Raw genomic sequence first — 19,981 nt, forward strand, 5'->3', positions numbered from 1 at the left:
AGTTTTGTGTTGTTTTTGTCTTTTCTTTTAAATATTTGTGTATGTACAGTTACACTGATTTAACAAATTTTTACAATATTTTCATAATTATTGACAATTTGCATTGTTCGTTAGCCTCTTTTTTTTCACAATACGCTAATTTTGCTTGTGCTTTTAAATATTATATGTGCATATACAATTACACTAACGCAACAAATTCTTACTATATTTTCATCATTATTGAGGTGTCAATTTTTTAAATGTCAAATTAAAATAATAAAATAAAAGACTGAGACCAATCACAACTAAAAATAAATGTCTTATGAAAATGTTATAACATCTTCTCCTTGTCACAATATTTTCACAATCGCAAGATCTCAATTCCTTATAGATCAAAATAAAATAAAAATAAATACTATGTTCACAACATTTTCACAATAATTTTGTAACAAATTTTATGTGGCAAGGTATTTTTAAAGGATAAAAAAGTGATATTAGTAGTGGATTTAATTTAAAACCAATAACTTGTCATTTATAATTTGTTCTAAAAATATTATGAATGTAGCATTTCTCTCAAATAGAATAAAAATATATCTATTCGGGTCCTATAAAGAAAAATATTGTGAAAATGTTTTAATATTTTGTTGTATTCTTAGACTCCTTTTTTAGTATATATAGTCAAATTAGGTGTGCCAAAATTCATTGTACGTTTCACGCACAATTTTCTTGTATTGTCTTTTTGTTTTTTTTTTAATGCATAATTTTAATACCAATAATAATTTTTTACCTAAGATTTGTTGTAAAAATATTGTGAACGTAAAAATTAAATAATAAAATATTAAATTGGGACCTACCACAACTGGAAATAGAAAATATTACGAAAATGTTGTGACATTTTGTTATATTCCTAAACTTCTTTTTTGTGTGACATTTTGTTGTGTTCTTATGCTTCTTCTTTTTTTTAGTCAAATTTAGTAAGCCAAAACTCATTTTTTTAGGCATAATTTTCTTCCATTAGCTTTTTATTTTATTTTTAAATGCACGATTAAAAGTGGTTAGCCTAATTTAAAACCAGTAGTAATTTACCACCTAAGATTCATTATGAAAATATTGTGGACATAATATTACTCTAAAATAAAATAATAAAATATCATACTAGGACCCCACCATAGCTAAAAATAAAGGTATTGTAAAAATATCATGACTTTTTGTTGTGTTTTTAGACTTCTTTTTTGGTTTATTCAATTTGTTGAACTAAAATTCATTGTTTAATGCATAATTTTTTTAGGTTGAATTTTTTTTTTTTTACACATTGTTTCAAGTTTTTTTTAAAAAATAAAAATAAAAACACACACACGCATATTGTTCTACACACACACAAATTGACGAAGTAACATTTTCCTCCTTTATGTTCGGGGTAGTTACTTTCCCCCCTTAAACTAAAGTTGAATAATTTCATCATTTATATTTTGTAAATGAGCATATACCCCTATTGTTTCTCTCTTAGTTAAACCCTAACAAAATCTTATAATTCCTAAAATATTCCATTGTGCAATGTCTAATATACTCCTACTAAATTTTAATGTCCCAAAAAATTTCTGTGTATTTTGAATTTTATGTGGTAGACTAGTAGTCATGCTTGGAAAGTTAGAATAATAATATATGGTGTACTATGTTACCTAAAGAACACTAATTTATTATGTTTAAATCTTCTACACTTATAATTTTATCTAATATAAACTTTGATGACATATGTCTTTTGTTATTTTGTTCTTTTCTAAATTTATTTTCCTGCTTAAAAGGGTATTCATTAAAAATAAGTAAGTTAAACATCGTAGTTAGACTCATAAAATAAGATAATAAAGAATGAAATATGAATAACAAAATCTTTGTTGTAGATGATTGCAAATATTTAATTTAACGAAGATCTTCAAAAAAATTGTAGCATATATTATCATTCACTGCGAAAATTTAAATATTGTAGAAAGATGATAACATTCATTATCATTCTTTGTAGCATTTTTGGGCGAGTAGATAATATATTTAGTAAATAAGTTTTAAGAAATTTTCATAGTACATAGATATTCAAATAGCTATTTTAAATTTAAGTACATGACTTCATAGTTCATACTTCTTTAAAAAAAAAAAAAATCTAGGCAAAAATGCAAAACTGACCCTCTATCTTTCAATTTTTGTTATTTCAGTCCTCTAACTTTCAATTTTGTCATTTTAGTCCTCTAAGTATCAATTTTTGTCAATGTAGTCTTCCGTTAGAACTCAATTATCTTTTTTCTGTTAAGTGATCAAAACTACACCGTTTTGACTTTTTTTTTATATATAATAATTTTCATAGTTAAAAGAAAACTAAAAAAAAAAAAAAAACACATTTCAGAAATGGCGAACGCAAATCCAGAAGGAATAAGACGGAGTTCAGATGAGTTGGAACATGTGGCCACGAACGAAGGTTGAAGCGAGCAAGTGCGTAATCCCACTCGTTGCCTCCATTTCTCCAATCCGCCCTCACCCTGACATCCTCACACTCCGCTTCGTTGAAAAACCTGTGTCTCTGTTCTCAACCCTTACGCTTGCGTTGCCTTCACCGCCAAGATTTGGATTTGCCCCTTTTGTTACCAGCGCAACCATTTCCCTCCTCACTATTCCATGATCTCCGATACAAATCTCCCCGATGAACTCTACGCTCAACACACCACCGATCAATACACCCTCCCCGGTTTTCATTTTCATGCTCGATACTTCACGATCGAGGAGGAGATAGGCTATGTCAAATCAGCTTTGAGGTGTGTGATGTGCCATTGGTTTGTTGCCCAAGAATGCCCTTGTTGGCTACGTTTCATTTGGGACTCATATTCAGGTTCATAGATTGGACTTCTTCGACATGTTCAAGGTTTTGATTTCTTAGGTAAGGGGAACAATGTCGTTCCCCTTACTTGCCTTTTTTTTTTTTTTTTTTTTTAATTATGAAAATTATTATTAAAAAAAAAAAAAAAAAAGCTAAAAGTTAAGAGGGTCACTTAACAGAAAAAGATAACTAAGTTCTAACAGAAGTCTACATTGAAAAAAATTGAAATTTAGAGGACAAAAATGACAAAGCTGAAAGTTAGAGAATTGAAATAACAAAGTTGAAAGTTAGAGGATCAGTTTTACATTTTTGCCAAAAATCTATATTAATTTTCTTACTAAAAGACCAACACATGCCTTGCACGTGCAACCCATACTAGTTTATATAAAAATAACAAGCAACTAGTTGCAAATATACATTTCAAAAATTGCAAACTAAAGATTAAAGAGGAGATTTTCTTTAGACAAAGAGAAGAGGGTATCGATAATTTTATAGACTAATTTAGTCTTTATTAAATTAATTATTTAACACTTATATTTAATTCAAGTGACCTTGTATTTATGAGAATTACTAATGTAATACTTTGATTATTTTTCCACTTTTTCCCCCTAAACTAATAGTTACAGATTATATAGTAAACATTGATAAACATCCTATTGAGTGAAAAGTAAACTTCATTAAAAAAAATAACTCTATAAATCATGTAGTTAGTTTAGGGGGGAAAATGCAATGAAAAACTTATTCCAAGTGTCATATTAAGAATTCTAAAAACTGAATAAATATAGGTGAGAATTGACATTTATTAACTAGAACGTGAGAGTTAAGATTCAAGTATTTCATTGAAATTGAAATTTTAAATTGTTGATAGGTATTGTAAATTTGTACTTCTCGAGAATAATTAAATAGATAAAAACCATTTTCTTATGAATCTCAGAAATTATCAATTCTCATCATGAATTCCTGCGTAACAAACACAACACAACACATCCTAAAGGCATTTAAAAGAATTTGTACCACAATCAAATGGTATAGAAATAGTCTAAACCCCAACTAAATTATGTTTGCATCCAACATCTTCCATAATGAACATGAATCTTTAATGGATAAAACCTAGGTAAAGAATAAGCCCAAAGTTCACCTATTAGAATGACAGATCGTCTCCCATAGGCCATAGTGACAATCTATATATAAAGTTGGCACAAAACATCCGATAAATAATTGAGAATCCTTGGGGCCAGGCTGAGCACGTAGGCCGAAAATGAAGTAGAAGAGCATCTATATGAAGAGAAACCTTCTCCATCTGCACCCAGGTATGGACAGATGGGGATTGTTCTAAGCAATGCTCCTTACGTATTGGTCAAGATTTGTATTGAATAGTTCACACCTACATATAGCAATCACAAGATTCTCTGGTAAGAATAGAACTCGGAGGGAAATTACAAAAACACTCAGAAACTCAAAAAATTACATAAAGCAATCACAAGACTCAAAAAACAGTAACTATTAATTACAATTCAGGAATGAAGTTGCAACAAAAACTACAGCAGAAAATAATCCTAGTGAAGCATATGTAACATAAGTAAGGGTACTGCCTTGGAACCATATACACATATCATGTATCAAACTTGGGTTACAAGGAGATGAAAACAACAAACGAATGATATTTATTGTATTATGAATATATCAAATTTATGTATTTTTGGAGTTGGCTATGAATCCCCAACAGACTAGTCAGGGTTGGCCATATGTATTCTTTTCTACCATTCTACGTTATCCAAGGTTATACTCTCTGTAACCTCCTCAATTGATATGTCATATCATCTATATCCAACAAGAATAGAAAACAGAGTGTCCTTGTTACGGTTGCAAATGAGCCAGGCAAGGCCAGTGAGCTGGCTTGGGCTGAATTAGAGCTCGAACCTCAAAGAAGCCAGAGCTTAAGCTAAGCCTTTATCATGTATCAAACTCACAAAGTGACAAAACTATGCCCCACCCTAACTATATATTGGTTTTTGTCTAACAAATCCATGTTCTAGACATAAGTTTCAAAGGCTCCCTACATTTTATTTTATTATTTTTTATAAATACTAAGGCTCTCCACATTACTGCATCACGATTTTTCTTCCCCTTTTTTCTCCTTTTTCTAAGAAAAAAGACAAGGGGAAAGAAGCCGGAAGTAAAAGAGAAGAAAAACCATGATTCAACCTTGGCTCAGCATAATACATCACAGATCTAAGCACGCAGTTTATGACTCCTAGGTTTTGCTTCTCAAGTGAAACCAACAACCTACTTATCCTCTGACCATTAGTCACTCATTTCACACTTAAATTGTGTGCCTGCTCCCAATTATGAGTTTGGAAATCCGTTGTTCTCATGAAAACAATTAAGTTTGTCAAGTATAAATTACAAATAATTACTTTATACACAGAACTTTAAAATCAGTCGTGCTTTTAAGACCATGCCATTGAATGTTTCCACATCAAAATTTGTCTGATGTCAAGGGTAACAATACAGGGCAACACAATGCATTTCTAAAGTTTTATCAGTAGGATCACAACATCAATTTCCTTAATAAAAAAATATAAAAAAATAAATAAATAAATAAAATAAACCAAATGATAGGCTGCACCAACTTCATGTGACAGCTAAAAAAGATAAATATCTTAAAAAAGGAAATTCACCAATTTTTGTGGCCATTGATGGAAAAAAAGAAACCAAAATCCTAACTGGGTAAAATTTTTACTTGTTTAAAAAAATCAATTGGTCACCTGATTGGAGTTCCTGGAGTATACAATGGGTTTTTGGCAACATAATCAACATACAAGTTGTAAATGTACTTCAGGGATTCCCGCAAATCACCTGTCCTAGGATGAGTAACCAAAATAATCTGCACAAAACATGGTGCATTCAGAATAATGTAGCAAAGACTAACAAAAGAGTATTCACAATGATTCTATTAGTAACTTCAAATATCACAAGGACAGAGTCAAAACACATATTTGGCCAAAACATTGTGATGCTAGACAAATTATCTGTAGCATAAAATTGAATGTTCAATATAGTAATATAATAAAAAATGATTCTTCACAGGGATTCATGATGCTATTGTAGCACAACAGATTCTTTAAGAAATTACTTTTATACAAAGTTCAAACAGACATTGTTAAAATTAGCTTCCAAGCATATCAAGATTCAAAAATCCTGATGTCAAAAGCATTAGGTTGCAAGGTGTGAGGCAATCGGCAGCAAATAATGTCCATATATCTGGAGGACACCTAATAGAACTTTCTGGTTTTCACTTCTTGAAAAGTAGGCAATAGGAGTTGAGTTCAATTAGAACTATGAATTTCTGATAATTGATTTATTCGAGTAAGCACAATTATATGAATGAAATGGAAGATCAATTAAATAGGCAAGTTAGTCTACAACTTCCAATCCAAGTCATCAAGCAAGTCCGTCTTCAATAATTCATTAGTTCAAACAAATCTATATATATATATATATATATATATATATTAATAGGTAAAACTTAGAGAAAATTCAATTAGAATTTGAAATTATAATCTAATTTTGCGCCATGTGTCTAAATTTATGTGGGAACTACAACATAATTATCTACTTTAAGTTTTTTAATCTTTGTGCCAAGTAAATTAATGACAGCAAAATACTAAGAATCTAACATTAATGAACTATAAAATTTTTATAAAAAAAACCAATCACATATACTCAATAAAAATCACCACACAACAAAGATCACCATATGTTCTATCTTATTAAAAATTAGAAGAAAAAAAAGGATCATACGTAGTATTAAATTTATGTAAGAATTTTAATATGTGACCACGTTTACTTTTTAAAAAATATATATTTTGACTAATTATTTATATTTTTATGATAAAAAACGTGTTTGATTTTAAATGCATCCATGCGTTTGCATGGGTTACATGCTAGTCATACCTAATTGAAGACAAGATCAAGCTCTCTCAGAATCTCTACAATTGAATTTATCATTCCGAAGTCAAACAAACTACATGAAGTAGTCTCAACACATTATTTTCCATACAGAAGACCATACTGCATCAATTTCTTGAATTTGAGAATTCTTAAAACGTTAAAACCAATCACTATAATTTATAGATTTCAAATTTTTATGGCAAGCTCTGATAAAAAAAATACATATATTATGGCAAGCAAGCCCAACATTTTGGAATTGTCAAGAATGTCACAATTAGCAATCACATAGACTTTAAGTGATTTCAATTATAAATACAATTAAAAAGAGGACCATTTTAGCTGACCTTTATCCCAGAAGGACTTTCCATGAAACTAAGTTTGTATGTGTTAGTACGAAAGCTGTGAAATGAGCAACCTTGGCCGGGTAATTGAGGCACCCCAAGGTTTCCTCTCTCTGCACTGCACAATTAATGAAAGTGAATGAATACCAAAATTATAACAATAATAATAATAAGTACAATAGATAACTTTACACATCAACAAAAAATACAAGATCCATATAACCATCCTTAGCTTGCAAGATACATAACTTTATGATTAGCTTGCAATCCAAACAATCAGTATCATTATTTTTTTATTGGCAAGTTACACACGCACCCAATAGGTATCCCACCCTCCACCTGGCACTTATAAGGGGAGGAGGTACCAGTTCAGCTAGAGCTCATTGGCAATTGGTATCATCATTATAGTTAAGAACCAAAACAGTAACCTATCAAACACTTGTCAACTTCATCTAAGTTACCAGTAATCAAAAATTATAAAATGGAAGACATTCAAACCTTCCTCTGGAGAAACCATTCATGTGTATATATCATAAACGTCACTAATGCATAAATTATTTTAAGTGAGTCCTTCCAGCTTATGACTGTTTTATCAAATTTAGAAAACAAAGCCCCATCATTATTTAGTTATCACATCACATTCTGATGTCCCATCTTGTGTCTCCCCCCCCCCCCCCCCCCAAAACAAAAACTAAATAAATAAGCACTAATATAATTCTCTTTTCCCAATCTCCTTTGGCAATAAGCAAATTCCTACCACTTCTAACCAGACTCTAAACAATGCAATGTAAAATGCATGATAATCCATTTAAATCAAAGATTCTAAGAAATGAGAAAATGAAGTATATATAGAAATAAATGTACTTAGTTGGATCCATCTTGGCAGTTAAGGACTTGAGCGAAAAAAGCAAACCAAACATGAGCTTGTGATCTTGCTGTGCATTGAGGGTGTGAAGTGGTCGATTCCACTCTCTGTAAAGCAAGCACACCCCATTCCTATTGAACACATACATCATGTGCGCATTGTTCCCAGATGCCGTCGGTGCTGGCGGCGATGGACTGATCTCTGAACCCCCAAAGAATTGCATTCCAAGAATTTACTAATATCACAATCCCTAACATGACCCCACAATATATGTATGTTAGCATTGACAACAAAAATAGAAATATAAATTAGAACTGAATTGAACTTATTCAAGCAATTACAACAACTCAATTGTCGGCAAGGTTAAAAAAATAAAAAAAATAAAAATAAAAAATACTTCCCAAAACTAAGACATGAATTGGCAGTTCTTTGGCTATAAAGAAATGAATCTATTTTACAGTGCGTTGATTGGCAAAGAAATTAAAAGAATTCAATATCAGAATGATTTGTGATCCATGAGACTGCTGAGAGAGCATAGGAAATGAAATGACGAGAAATCGATTATTAATATTATTATTATTATTATTTTTTAAAGTGAGTGGTATCTGAACCCAACTGAGACTAATGCTTGTATTGAGACAAGTTAAGGGGAAAGCTAGAAATTCACTAGGAAGAGGGGAAGAACATGGGGATTTTGCATAATACTTTTGCTAATAATAATTTGTCAAATAGAGATCTTTTCAAATTATTTGGGAATGCTTTTTATTTTTTTGATAACGCAGGTTTGGACTCGCTCCTCTAGCCACTAAAACATACAGGCAAATGATGCCACCCGCCAGATACAGTTGCTGGGTAATCCAAAGGCATTCACCCCTGACAGGTTAAACAGTTTATGCTCATGCCCATGAGCAAAATTATTCGGGAATCCTAATTATTGAGTAGGAAGTGAAGAACTCAAAACTAATGAAGTTTAACCATATGGTGCAAAAGTAGCTGCAAATTTGTTGTTACTAAACCTGTGGCATACTCACTTGTAAATCCACATTTACATTAGCAAAGTTAATAAGAAAAACATAAACTCTCTGAATTACTTGAACCTATTCAGACAACTATTTGTTTCCATGGAAAACCTTGTGTAAAGACAATTTTTTGTGTTTTTCAGTGTTTGGTAGAACCAGAAAAAATGAAAATATCTTTAGTCATCAGAAAAAGTATAGCTTATTTGGGGTTTACCCAATTTATCCTATAATCCACAACACCCAAACCCATCAACCACCACGTCTGAAGCAAGCCACGAACCCAGGGACAATCACAGTGACCAAACCCACCAATAAATCACAAACCAAATCACAAATGAGGAACCAAACCACGAAGCAAGCCACAAACCAAACCCAGATCGGAACCACCACCACCCTGACCCAAATTGGAACCACAACCCAACAAAAATTAACCAATGAAACCCACGAATTTAGAACAAACACCGTGGCCCACTCCCGACAAACCCAATCGACAAACCCCCCCCAAAAAAATCCAAGACCAGCGACAAAAGCCAAATGTGAAAGAGGGAGAGAAAGAGAACTCACCGCCGCCGTGCCGCCGCCGCCTTGGACCTGATCTGGTAGGGCTGATGGGTTCACGATGAGCCGATGGTTTTCAGGTGGATGGGCTCCGCGATTTTCAGGCGGATGTGCTCTGTGATTTGGGAGTGATTGAGTTTTGTTGAAACGGGTGCCGTATCATAAGCTTTGAGTTTTGCGTTTTCATTTTGGGTGAAACGGGATCGTTTGAGGCTGATTTGGTTATAAAAAAAAATAAAAAATAAAAAAAGAAATCAGCACGTGTCACACTGATGGTGTCACCTAACAGTATAATCTAAATACTTGGGATTTTTTAAAAAAATAACCAAATTTCTTAAACTATTTTATTAGTAAGCAACGTTTCGAATTATTTTCATTTCTAGCAATTCGAGTTTAGAGGACTCGATCTTGCCATTTGAAAATGCACTTGGAAATTGAGTGTCAGACACTCGATTTTCAAACTCGAGTTTCTCACACTTAATTTCCAAGTGCATTTTCAAATGGCAAAATCGAGTCTTTTGAACTTGAATTGTTAGAAACGAAAATAGTTTGAAACGTTGCTTAACTAATTATATAATTTCGGATTTATAGTTATTTTTTAAGAAAATCCAAATACTTGCAAACGAAATAAAACTTCAGGTATGATATCAAGAACCTATTTGGTAATGTTATTCTAGTAATGTTGTTTGTATTTTCTGAAAATACGTATAGGTAAAAAAATGTGTGAAAATACGTGTAATGTTGTTTAAATATTGAAAACTGTTGTTCAAAATACACTAAATACTCCTCAAATTTCTGAAATTTTGTGGTATAAAATCCAAACAACTCCAAATTTCAAGAATGTACTTTATAATTTACCTCTCTCTCTCTCTCTCTCTCTCTCTCTCTCTCTCTCTCTCTCTCTCTCTCTCTCTCTCTCTCTCTCTCTATATATATATATATATATATATATATCAATTTCGTCCCATTTCGGCTGGAAAATACCATATTGGTAAACAAACTAGAATGGTAACCTCTCTTATTCCACCTCTAAAAAAATTTCAGTCATTCTGGTTCATTTCAGTAAATACTAGCCGAAATTCAAGATTTGGCTGTCATGGGATTTGGACCGTAAAACTAAAATCTCAACCAAAAAAAATATATAAAAAATAGAAGAAGAAAGATTGAAATGAACAAACGCACCTTCCAAAAAAAAAAAACCATGGTGAGAAATTTGAATGAGAAGTAGAGAAGTTAGATGAGATAAGACACTAGTAGTCTATTGTCATTGGGTTAAAGATAGACATGGCAAAATGGGTTGAAATTTGCTGACTTGACTTGAAAAATACTCGACTTGAACCCGAATTTTTTGACTCGAAGTAAAAATAGGTTGAACCATGACTTGACCCGCCTTTTTTGCGGGTCAACTTGACCCTTGACCTATGGCCCGAACAATTTTTTAAAACTTTCTTTTTTGGTAAAAAAACAAATTAAAACAATATTGGTTTAATTATTTGTTGTAAGCTTTAAGAAAACAATTGATACATTTACATAATTACATGCAAATAAATTGAAAGATAAATGGTCGAGGCATTCTATAATCAGTAAAAAAATTTATATATCAAATAATAAAGTACATGTTAAGATAATCTAGTTACAATAGAGTTAAAAACATATATTTAAAATTGTAAACATATGTGAGAAATATTCATTAGTGTGAAAATAATGAAGCCCAAGTATCAATAAAATTAGTATAAATTATGAATGTTTAGACCTATATTTTAGCAATTCATGTCCAAAATAACGGCTTTTCAAAATAAATTATGCTATTTCCTTAGACTGTGTGTTGCTTAACAATGATATGATATTCATAAAAGAGACCATATATAAATAAGTAAAAAATCAAACTTTAATAAATATTTTCAAATTGGAATTGAGTGTCAAACACAATTGGTAATAGATTATAAAATTAATTTTCAAGATTGTAAATTTCTTATATGTTTTATTCTTTGTCAAATGAGTTATCCAATAAGTCATTTGTAATTATGTTTTTATGTTTTGAGATATTGATATTGTGTAGAAATAAAACTTATGTATTTGTTTTACTTATCTTTTTGCTATTTTGTTTTGGTTAGTAATATTGAGATTTGTATAATTTGAAAATTATTGAACAAGTATTAATTTGTTTAGCTAAGCTCATTCTTGATATGAGTGGTGAATTCAAAGTTGCATTTTACATTAAATAATTTGTTGCGTGACTTTTCAAGTGGCAAATACATGTTGTTTTCTAAAAAAAAAAAAAATTCATGTGAAAAATACAGGTCAACCCGACCCAATCTGCCCCGACCCACAACCCGATTGACCCGAACCCATTTTTAACCTATTTAAGATGACTCATTTTTTACCAACAACCCGTTTGACCCGCAACTTGAACCCAACCCAAACTACCCGTTTGCCACGTATAGTAGAAGACGCACATAAAGGGAAAAACAAAGATGAAGACAACATAAAACTATAAAGATGAGAAGAAAAGAAATTTAAAATTGAGAAGAGTAGAAATTGAGGAGTGTGACTAAACATGTGTGAATGGGAAAATACAAAGAGAAAAATATTCTAAAAATGAAAAGAGAGTGAGCAGCAGGTGAGGAAAAAAAAAGGAGTAATAAAAAAAAATATATTGAAATATTAACTGGTTGGGCAGTGTTAGGCCTGTCCATGGGTCGATCCAGGTTGGGTTTGTGCCTAACCTGGAACCGACCTAACTAGGAACTGACCCAACTAGATCGGGTGGTGAAAATTTCAACCCGCCACCGATCGAAGTGGTTGATCGGATTGGGCGGGTCAAAGCTTCCACAGTTGTTGGGCGGATTGGTCGGGGTTGATTATTTGGAAAACGGCGAGAATCCGACCAAGAAAAGATGAAAAACGGCAAAAATCTGACAAGAAAATTTTGAAAAACGGTAGAAATCTGACTAGATCTCACCAGATCCAACGAGATCTTGGCCATTTTCGGAAAGATCTTGGCTAGATCTAGCGAAATCTCGCCTGATCTAGCTTAAATCTTCCCAAAAAAATCTCAAAACTCGCTGGATCTACACCTTCTCACTGGAAAAATGATGGGTCAGTCAAATCGGGTTTCTTGGATTTGAGAGGAGGAGATCCAATCTCCGACCCGTTGATCTCAGATTTTGGAGAATGAAATCCATCACCGACTACAAGAGCAGTTAGTTTGATCGGCGGCAAGTCGGGTTTGGTCGACAACAGTGGGTGGGTCAGTTCCAGCGGGTCCTTGGACAACCCTAGGCAGTGTGCAAGCCGACTTTCTAAGTTTCATACTTTCATTTTACTCTTTTTTTTTTTTTTTTTTGCATTAAAAGAATTAATTAGTATATTTTAATAAAATAATAGTAGTTTAAGTGAATAATCAAATTAGTTCTAAGATAACAAGTTTTATAAATGTATTAAAAATAATAAATTTTTTTTGAAATTTTTTTGTAAGTAATAGGATATGAAATTATATATATATGCGGTAATTCTGAAACATTCCATTTTCAATAGACAAACCAAAATAAGCACTGAAATGATATTCATAACATTGATATAAATTAGTCGTAGACCCACATGATGCATGAGAATAAATACTTATTTTGTATTGTAATATAATGTATAATTTTTTTCTTTAAAATTTGTTAAAAATATTTATTCTCCCTAAAAATTAAACAATTTCTATTCAATTCAACCAAGTCTTCTTCTGTCCCATTCGATCCAATTTGGTCCACTCGGTCAATTTTGGTCCCTTTTAGTCCATAATAAACTAATTGAGCCTTTGTAAACACTGCATTTTGAACCCATTAATAAATTGTGGTTCCCAACCCCAATAATGAGCTTAACATATCTACAAAAGGTAATTGAAGTAATTTTGATAGTTTGGAAGTAATTACAACTCAAAAGTGCTTAAATCGCTTTGAAATTGATACTGAAAAATGACCTTTGCTCAGTGTTGTAACCATAACTTTTGATCCACAAAGAATTTTTGAGTGAGGTTTGTTTCATTCCTAAGCTTCAATTTGAACACAAAATTTGATAATTTGGATTTATATTGAGTGAGTTATGGCCGTTTGAAGCTAGGCCATCTGAGTAGTCAAAATTAGGGATTTTGGAGACGCATGCATATGCATGCACGAACCTGCATATGCAGGCCAGTTTCCAGAAGCCCAGAACTTCATTTTTTTTAAGGCCCAAAGCCTCCCTCTTTGATGGGGCCTGGCCTCTAGACCTTTTGGAACATCAAAAACTCTCTAAATGAGTCTAAAAACCCTAGTTTAAACTTATTAATACAACCTTATGCCTCCAAACTCAAGGGGCTAGCTAGAAAGAGGGTCTCTTTGCTTTCCAAACCTTATTTCCTCTCTCAAAAACCCTAGGGTAGCAGCCACTACGTTTTCTACAAGAATTTAAAACCTTTTTCTAGCACAAAACTAAGGCAGAAACTTGTTTTTTTAAGGGGATTTCTAAAAATCTTTTCAAAACCTTTTTGATTTTAAGTTGTGATTATTGATGAACTATTAAATAATTTGATTTGCTTTGATATCTCATTGAATCTTGTTGTGTAGGCACTGAGAGGACAGTTAAATATCAATGAAGTTATGTTTGATAAGCAATGTGAGTCTCTCTTCATGACTTTTCCTTGATTAGAGTTTTTATAACTCGTGTTCTTGTTGTTCTTGATTGATTTCTTTGTTATATATGTTTAATATGCTTGTTTAGCCTAGGTTTGCTTTGTTTTATTGTTTTAGGTATGCTAGGTTGTTAGATTTGGTTTCAGTGCTGCTGTGTTCTTGTTTTTTGGATTAGGGTTTAAGGCGTGTATAGGTGTGTATAGGCGTCCATGCTTCTACATGCGCACACATACTTGAAGTATATATGCGTACACATACAACAGTCTTATTTGCGCCTTGTAATGTGTTATTTGCGTCTTGTAACTAAACTGACACCTCTTCATGGGGTCTAGGGGGGAAATGATTCAAGCTATAAATTAGCAGCAAATTGTAATTATCTCTAAAAAAAAATGTCTTGTTTGATACAACAATTATTTTAATTATTCTCACTTTATAGTGAAATGAGATATGGAGAACTAACTAACGAGAAAAAGATCTCATTGGATAAATTGTATAGAAATTAAATTATTTTAAGTCTTCTGACCCTCCAATGAAATACTTACGGCCACATCAATTGTATTCAAATAAAAGGAAAAAAAAAAAATAGTAAAGGGTAAAATTGAAAATAACTCTAAACTTTTAAGAACTAAAAGTGTAACTTAATCTAAAATATATTGCATCCACTTATTTTATTTTTATAATTTGATAGTTAGAAATAAGAAGATTAAAACCCTGAAAATCTTTATTGAAAACGCTAGATATAACGACCAATTGAGTTACAAGACTTTTTTTTTTTTTTTTTTTTTTTTTTTTTAATTTGTTGTATCCATTAACATCACTCTTTGGCAAATATTCAAGTTGCGAGTTAAGTTAAATTAAGTCTATCTCTAGCGTCCAAAACTTTGTATTGATTTATACGTGACTGCCACTTTTTGGCTAGATCCAAATATATTTATGTTTAGCGAATGTGTCCTGGTTTCTTTCCCTTCTTTTTCAATAGGCAAAGTTGTTATGACCATAACTGAGAGACATTGACCTGCGGGATGCAATTACAAAAAAATGAACTTGCACCTACTTTTCCCACCCACACAAACTGTTTGTCAAATCATGTATCTTATGGCAATACAGCATTGCAATTGGACTAACATTATGCCTCAAATTAATTTTTGAACTTACCGGTAACTGGTAAGATGGCCTCCAAACTTTTGTTAAAGTCTTTACGTAGTTTGTTTTTTTGATAATTATTAATTTAAACGCTAGACATTTTCATTGAAAACAATAAAAAAATGTTAATTGAGTTACAAAACTATTCATAAGTCTATGCATAATTAAAAAAGTGATTTGAAAGGAGATAATTTTCATACCTATAAACCAATCTAAAACAGAATAATATAGCTCATGGCAGGAGGTATTAACCTTGAAATAGAGCTAGAGCCGTTGGTTTATGAATCACAAAGATCACATCATTTTCATATGTATACATACCATAGAATCGTGCAATAAATTAACGGTAAAGTAAATTACGTATATCACTTGTATGATATATTCTTAAAATATAAAATTATACTATTTATTTTGTGGCACTTGAATTTCATGTGTGGTTTACAAAGCATTTTTCATCTAACTTATCTTTCATTTTACAAACTACTGATGTAATGAGTAATTATTAATAAGTAAAAAAATAATGTTAATGGTGGAACCAAATAAAATTCCGTAAAAATTGGTCACAACATCAATTTATAAAAATATTATAAAATAATTTGTAATGATAGTATTACTATTTCCAATAAATTGTTGGAACTTGCCACATTTTTATATTTCACCAAATTCAATTTTAAAAATTACATAAATTGAATCACATGATAATAAGTATCACAGGATATAGTATAAGGGGAAATTTTGTTTTACACACTGCTTTTAAGAATATATAAGGAGTGGTATACATGTATAATGTGCCCTTAAATAGTAAATCATGATAAACACGTGTGGTGAATTGTGATGTACACCAACAGCTAAATAAAATTCAATAATGGAAACAGTGGCAAAGAAAGAACAGTGGAGTTGAATAGCTCACCGAGTTAGATTAGCTGAGCGAACTCGTGCTAGTTTTGCCTCCACAACTCAGCCAACTTCGCCAATGCAATATGAGAGGACCCACCTTCTTTCACAGCAGCCACAGCTTCATCTCTCAAATCCGAAACTCTTTCTCTCACCTCTGTCCCCACTTCCGACTGCATTAACTCAGTCACTCGCTTCTCCAACTCAGTTGCACTCACAAACCCATCTGCCGAATCGTTTAGCCCCAACGCTAACTTTGTTTCCTCCACCAAGACCGTCCTATTCAACCTTTGCTCCGCGTACAAAGGCCAACCAACCATAGGCACTCCACACCAAACCGCTTCAAGCACTGAGTTCCACCCACAGTGAGTCACGAACCCACCTACTGACTCATGACTCAGCACTGCCACTTGTGGAGCCCATTGTTTCACCACAAATCCCTTATCTTTGGTCCTTTCCAAGAAACCCTTTGGTAGCAATTCATCCAAGTTTGGATCTTTATCCTTATCCGGTGGTGGATTTCTCACAACCCACAAAAATCTTTGACCGCTATTTTCTAAACCCACCGCAATTTCTTTCACCTGTTTCTCTGAAAACGATCCCAAGCTTCCAAAACATAGAAACACAACGCTTCGACTCGGTTGCGAGTTTAGCCAATTCAAACACTCGTGCACTTCTCCATCTTGATTGATGTTCGATATCAAAGGTCCAATACAGAAAATTGGCGGAGTTGGTCCATCTGGGACACATAGTCCACCAGAGATTGCCTTGGTAGCTTTTGTTTCGAGCAAGTCGAACGTGTTTAGAACAAGTCCATTTGATTTGGCCATGTGGGCTGCCGTATTAAGAAAATATTCGTACACTTTACTAGTGCGATCGAACATATCTTTCGGCAAGTCTGAAACCCAGATAGGAGGTAAGCCGGGAATATCATCTAGAATCATATTATTGAGATCTTTGAAGCTTTGATCCTTATTTTTATGCAAGGTGGGGCGGTAAAGAAACAAGGCTAGACTACTTGGGCTAGAGGTGAAGAAATAGTATGTGGGGATGGTAAGGTTTGAGGCCACTTCAAAAGCAGCATCACAGAAGAAATCAATGATAAAGGCTTTGAGTTTGGAGGTTTGGGAAATAGTTTTGAGGGTTTGGTGGAGATTTGGGTTGTTGAGGCGTGGGATCAAGTAGTTCAGTTCTACAGGGGAAGGAGTACTATGTGCGACTTCAGAAATGGGAGGGAGGTGGTGGAAATTGATAGATGGGGCGGTGGAATTGACTGTGGCCATGTATTGGGTGGTAGAGCTGGCTACATATTGGGGTGCGGTGGAACCAGTATTTGTATTTGGTTTGCTTAAGATAAGGATTGTGATAGAGAAAGATGGGTGATGTTTGAGTATGAGTTTGCCAAGCTCTACCATGGAGATTAGATGGCCTCTGCCTGGAGAAGGGTATAAAACTATGCAATCCTCCATGTTCACACAGAAGAGAAGAATGGGCTTAGCGGGGTTTCCTACTCGGGAATAATGTGTGACTGTGTACGTTATTATAGAAATTTGGGTAACAAGCAGCCGTATTTAAATAACATTACACGTATTTTAAAATATTTGTCACTTATACGTATTTCTAAAAAATACAAACAATATTATTAATGAAAAAATTGGTAAACATGATACAAATTTTGACTAGAATAGCATTAACTTTTCTCTGGTTTTCTTAATTTCTGTCATTTTCATGCTTCCGTTTTCTTTTATTTCTTAAATTATACTGCATATTACAATTTTGTATCATAAACTTTTCTAATGCACATTAATTGTGCACTATAAACTATGACCTTTGTTATATTTTGCATCCCGACGTTAAGTTTACTATTAACTTGGATGAAAAAGTATGACATCATGTGAAAAGACCTAATTGCCAATTTTCTCAATCCCTTAAAAATAAAGAAGAAATTACACTTTATCACCCTAAAATATAACCTAGATTACACTTAGCTAAACTTTTTGAATGCATGTTTTGCATACTAAACTATGACTCTTATTACACTATCCCTCGTATCAGATCAAGTAACGATTTAAGTCTAAATACAACTTTTTCACACATTTTAGAGCACTTGCATGCATTTAAGGGATAAATTTTGCATATTTGACTCCAAAAATCACTTTTTATGTGAAACTATGCAATTTTATATTTTAGCTACAATAACCTTAGTTAAATATGCACAACAAATTTTCATGTACATATCAATTTTTTTCTCCTTTTCCTCTCTCTCTCTCTCTCTCTCTCTCTCTCTCTCTCTCTCTCTCTCTCCATTTATTGAAATAGTAAAAAAATAATGAATGAATTTTATATTGAAATAGAATATAAAATAGATAATTTGTTGTATGTTATTTAATAAAATAGTTGTGTAAAATATAAAAAATAAGTTCTCTTATTAAAATATACAAAAAAACGAATTGCACAAATTTATACAAATACCAACTTTTATCACAACTTGTTTACATTATAAATTGTAAGTGATAATAAAGTGATGAATTCACAACTTTACCACCAACTTGTTAGGCCAAGAATTTGTAGTCTTAATTGTGGTACTAGGACATTTTGTATATGTAAGTCAAGTCGTGTTAATCACAACTCTACCACCAACTTGTTAGGCCAAGAATTTGTAGTCTTAATTGTGATACTAGGACGTTTTGTATATATGTAAGTCAAGTCTTGGGTCCAGCACGCATGTGGATATAATAACTAATAGAATAAACTACATATTTAGCTCCTAACATTTTAGATTTATTAATTGAGTCTCTAACCTTTTAATATTGTATCAAAAAAGTCTCTGCCACTAAGTGGTGGATAGAAAAATATGACGTAGCTAATGGCCTTATTAAAATTTTTTTTTTTGCCACATAACCTACCACATGGGCTTCATTAAATATTAAAAAAATTACGCTTTGAAAAATTTGGGGAAATCTCTCTCTCTAAAGAATCAAGCTACTACTCGTTGATGATCACCAACTAGATCTATTTATATTTCTGTATCATATACCATTAGCATTTTTCTTTCTCCATTTTCGTTTCAAGCTCACAATCTTTGGTGAAACCTCTCTCTCTAACTTATGTCTTTTTTTGTTGGGCCTTTTCGTTTCTTTGACCTTGAACCAGGGGCGGAACTACAGTGGGGCAGGGGGGGGCCATTGCCCCCCCCCCCCCCCCATCCCCCAAAAAAAAAAAAAAAAAAGCTAGTGTATATACATATATGTTGAAATTTTAAATTTTGGTTCTAATAGACCCCCCAGTTAAATTAAAAAAAAAAACTGGTATATATATGTAATTTGAAAAATTAAGATTTGCCCTTAAATATATATATATATTTTGGATCTCCTCTGAAATAGTGCCGAGTTCCATTTTGATAAATGTGTTGAAATGTTTAAGAAACACTTATTTTATATGTAGTATTTTGTTAAATATGAAATAGATGTTAGTTTTTATTTTCATAAAAAAAAAAATTTTATTTTAAGCTTTGCCCCCCTCAGATTCGAATCCTGGTTCCGTCCCTGCCTTGAACCACAACAGAGCTTCACCATTTTTGACAACCAAATTTTTCTTCTAATTTCTAGATAAAAATCAAAAGGACTCCACAACGCTTGAAAGATAAAACAAAGACTTAGTTGCCCACTAAACTCCTAAGTGAAAGACCTGATAGAAATCAAATTGAAAAA

The 19,981-nt window shown here is 32.4% G+C and overlaps 2 protein-coding genes across 3 annotated transcripts; both read right to left on the minus strand.

The window, feature by feature from the left end:
* Positions 1 to 3,737: 3,737 nt before the first annotated feature.
* LOC126699381 (uncharacterized) lies at positions 3,738 to 9,748 on the minus strand. 2 transcript variants are annotated; one of them, XM_050397139.1, is made up of 5 exons: positions 9,583 to 9,748; positions 7,999 to 8,249; positions 7,138 to 7,252; positions 5,608 to 5,726; positions 3,738 to 4,223 (listed from the first exon to the last, which is right to left on the minus strand). In XM_050397139.1, the coding sequence occupies exons 2-5, from the start codon at positions 8,220 to 8,222 to the stop codon at positions 4,172 to 4,174; spliced, it is 510 nt and encodes a 169-aa protein (XP_050253096.1). In that variant the 5' UTR covers positions 8,223 to 8,249; positions 9,583 to 9,748; the 3' UTR covers positions 3,738 to 4,171. The 2 variants fall into 2 exon arrangements, with proteins under 2 accessions (XP_050253096.1, XP_050253097.1); XM_050397140.1 differs by having other exon boundaries at positions 9,594 to 9,742.
* Positions 9,749 to 15,993: 6,245 nt separating this feature from the next.
* On the minus strand, positions 15,994 to 17,842 carry LOC126700729 (anthocyanidin 5,3-O-glucosyltransferase-like; the record flags this gene model as incomplete). Its single annotated transcript, XM_050398923.1, has 1 exon — positions 15,994 to 17,842. A coding segment is annotated over one exon (1,527 nt), but the record flags the coding sequence as incomplete, so codon positions are not given.
* Between the last annotated feature and the right edge of the window lie 2,139 nt (positions 17,843 to 19,981).

The sequence above is a fragment of the Quercus robur genome, chromosome 9 (genome assembly GCF_932294415.1).
Source record: "Quercus robur chromosome 9, dhQueRobu3.1, whole genome shotgun sequence".
In the NCBI taxonomy this organism is placed as follows: domain Eukaryota; kingdom Viridiplantae; phylum Streptophyta; class Magnoliopsida; order Fagales; family Fagaceae; genus Quercus; species Quercus robur.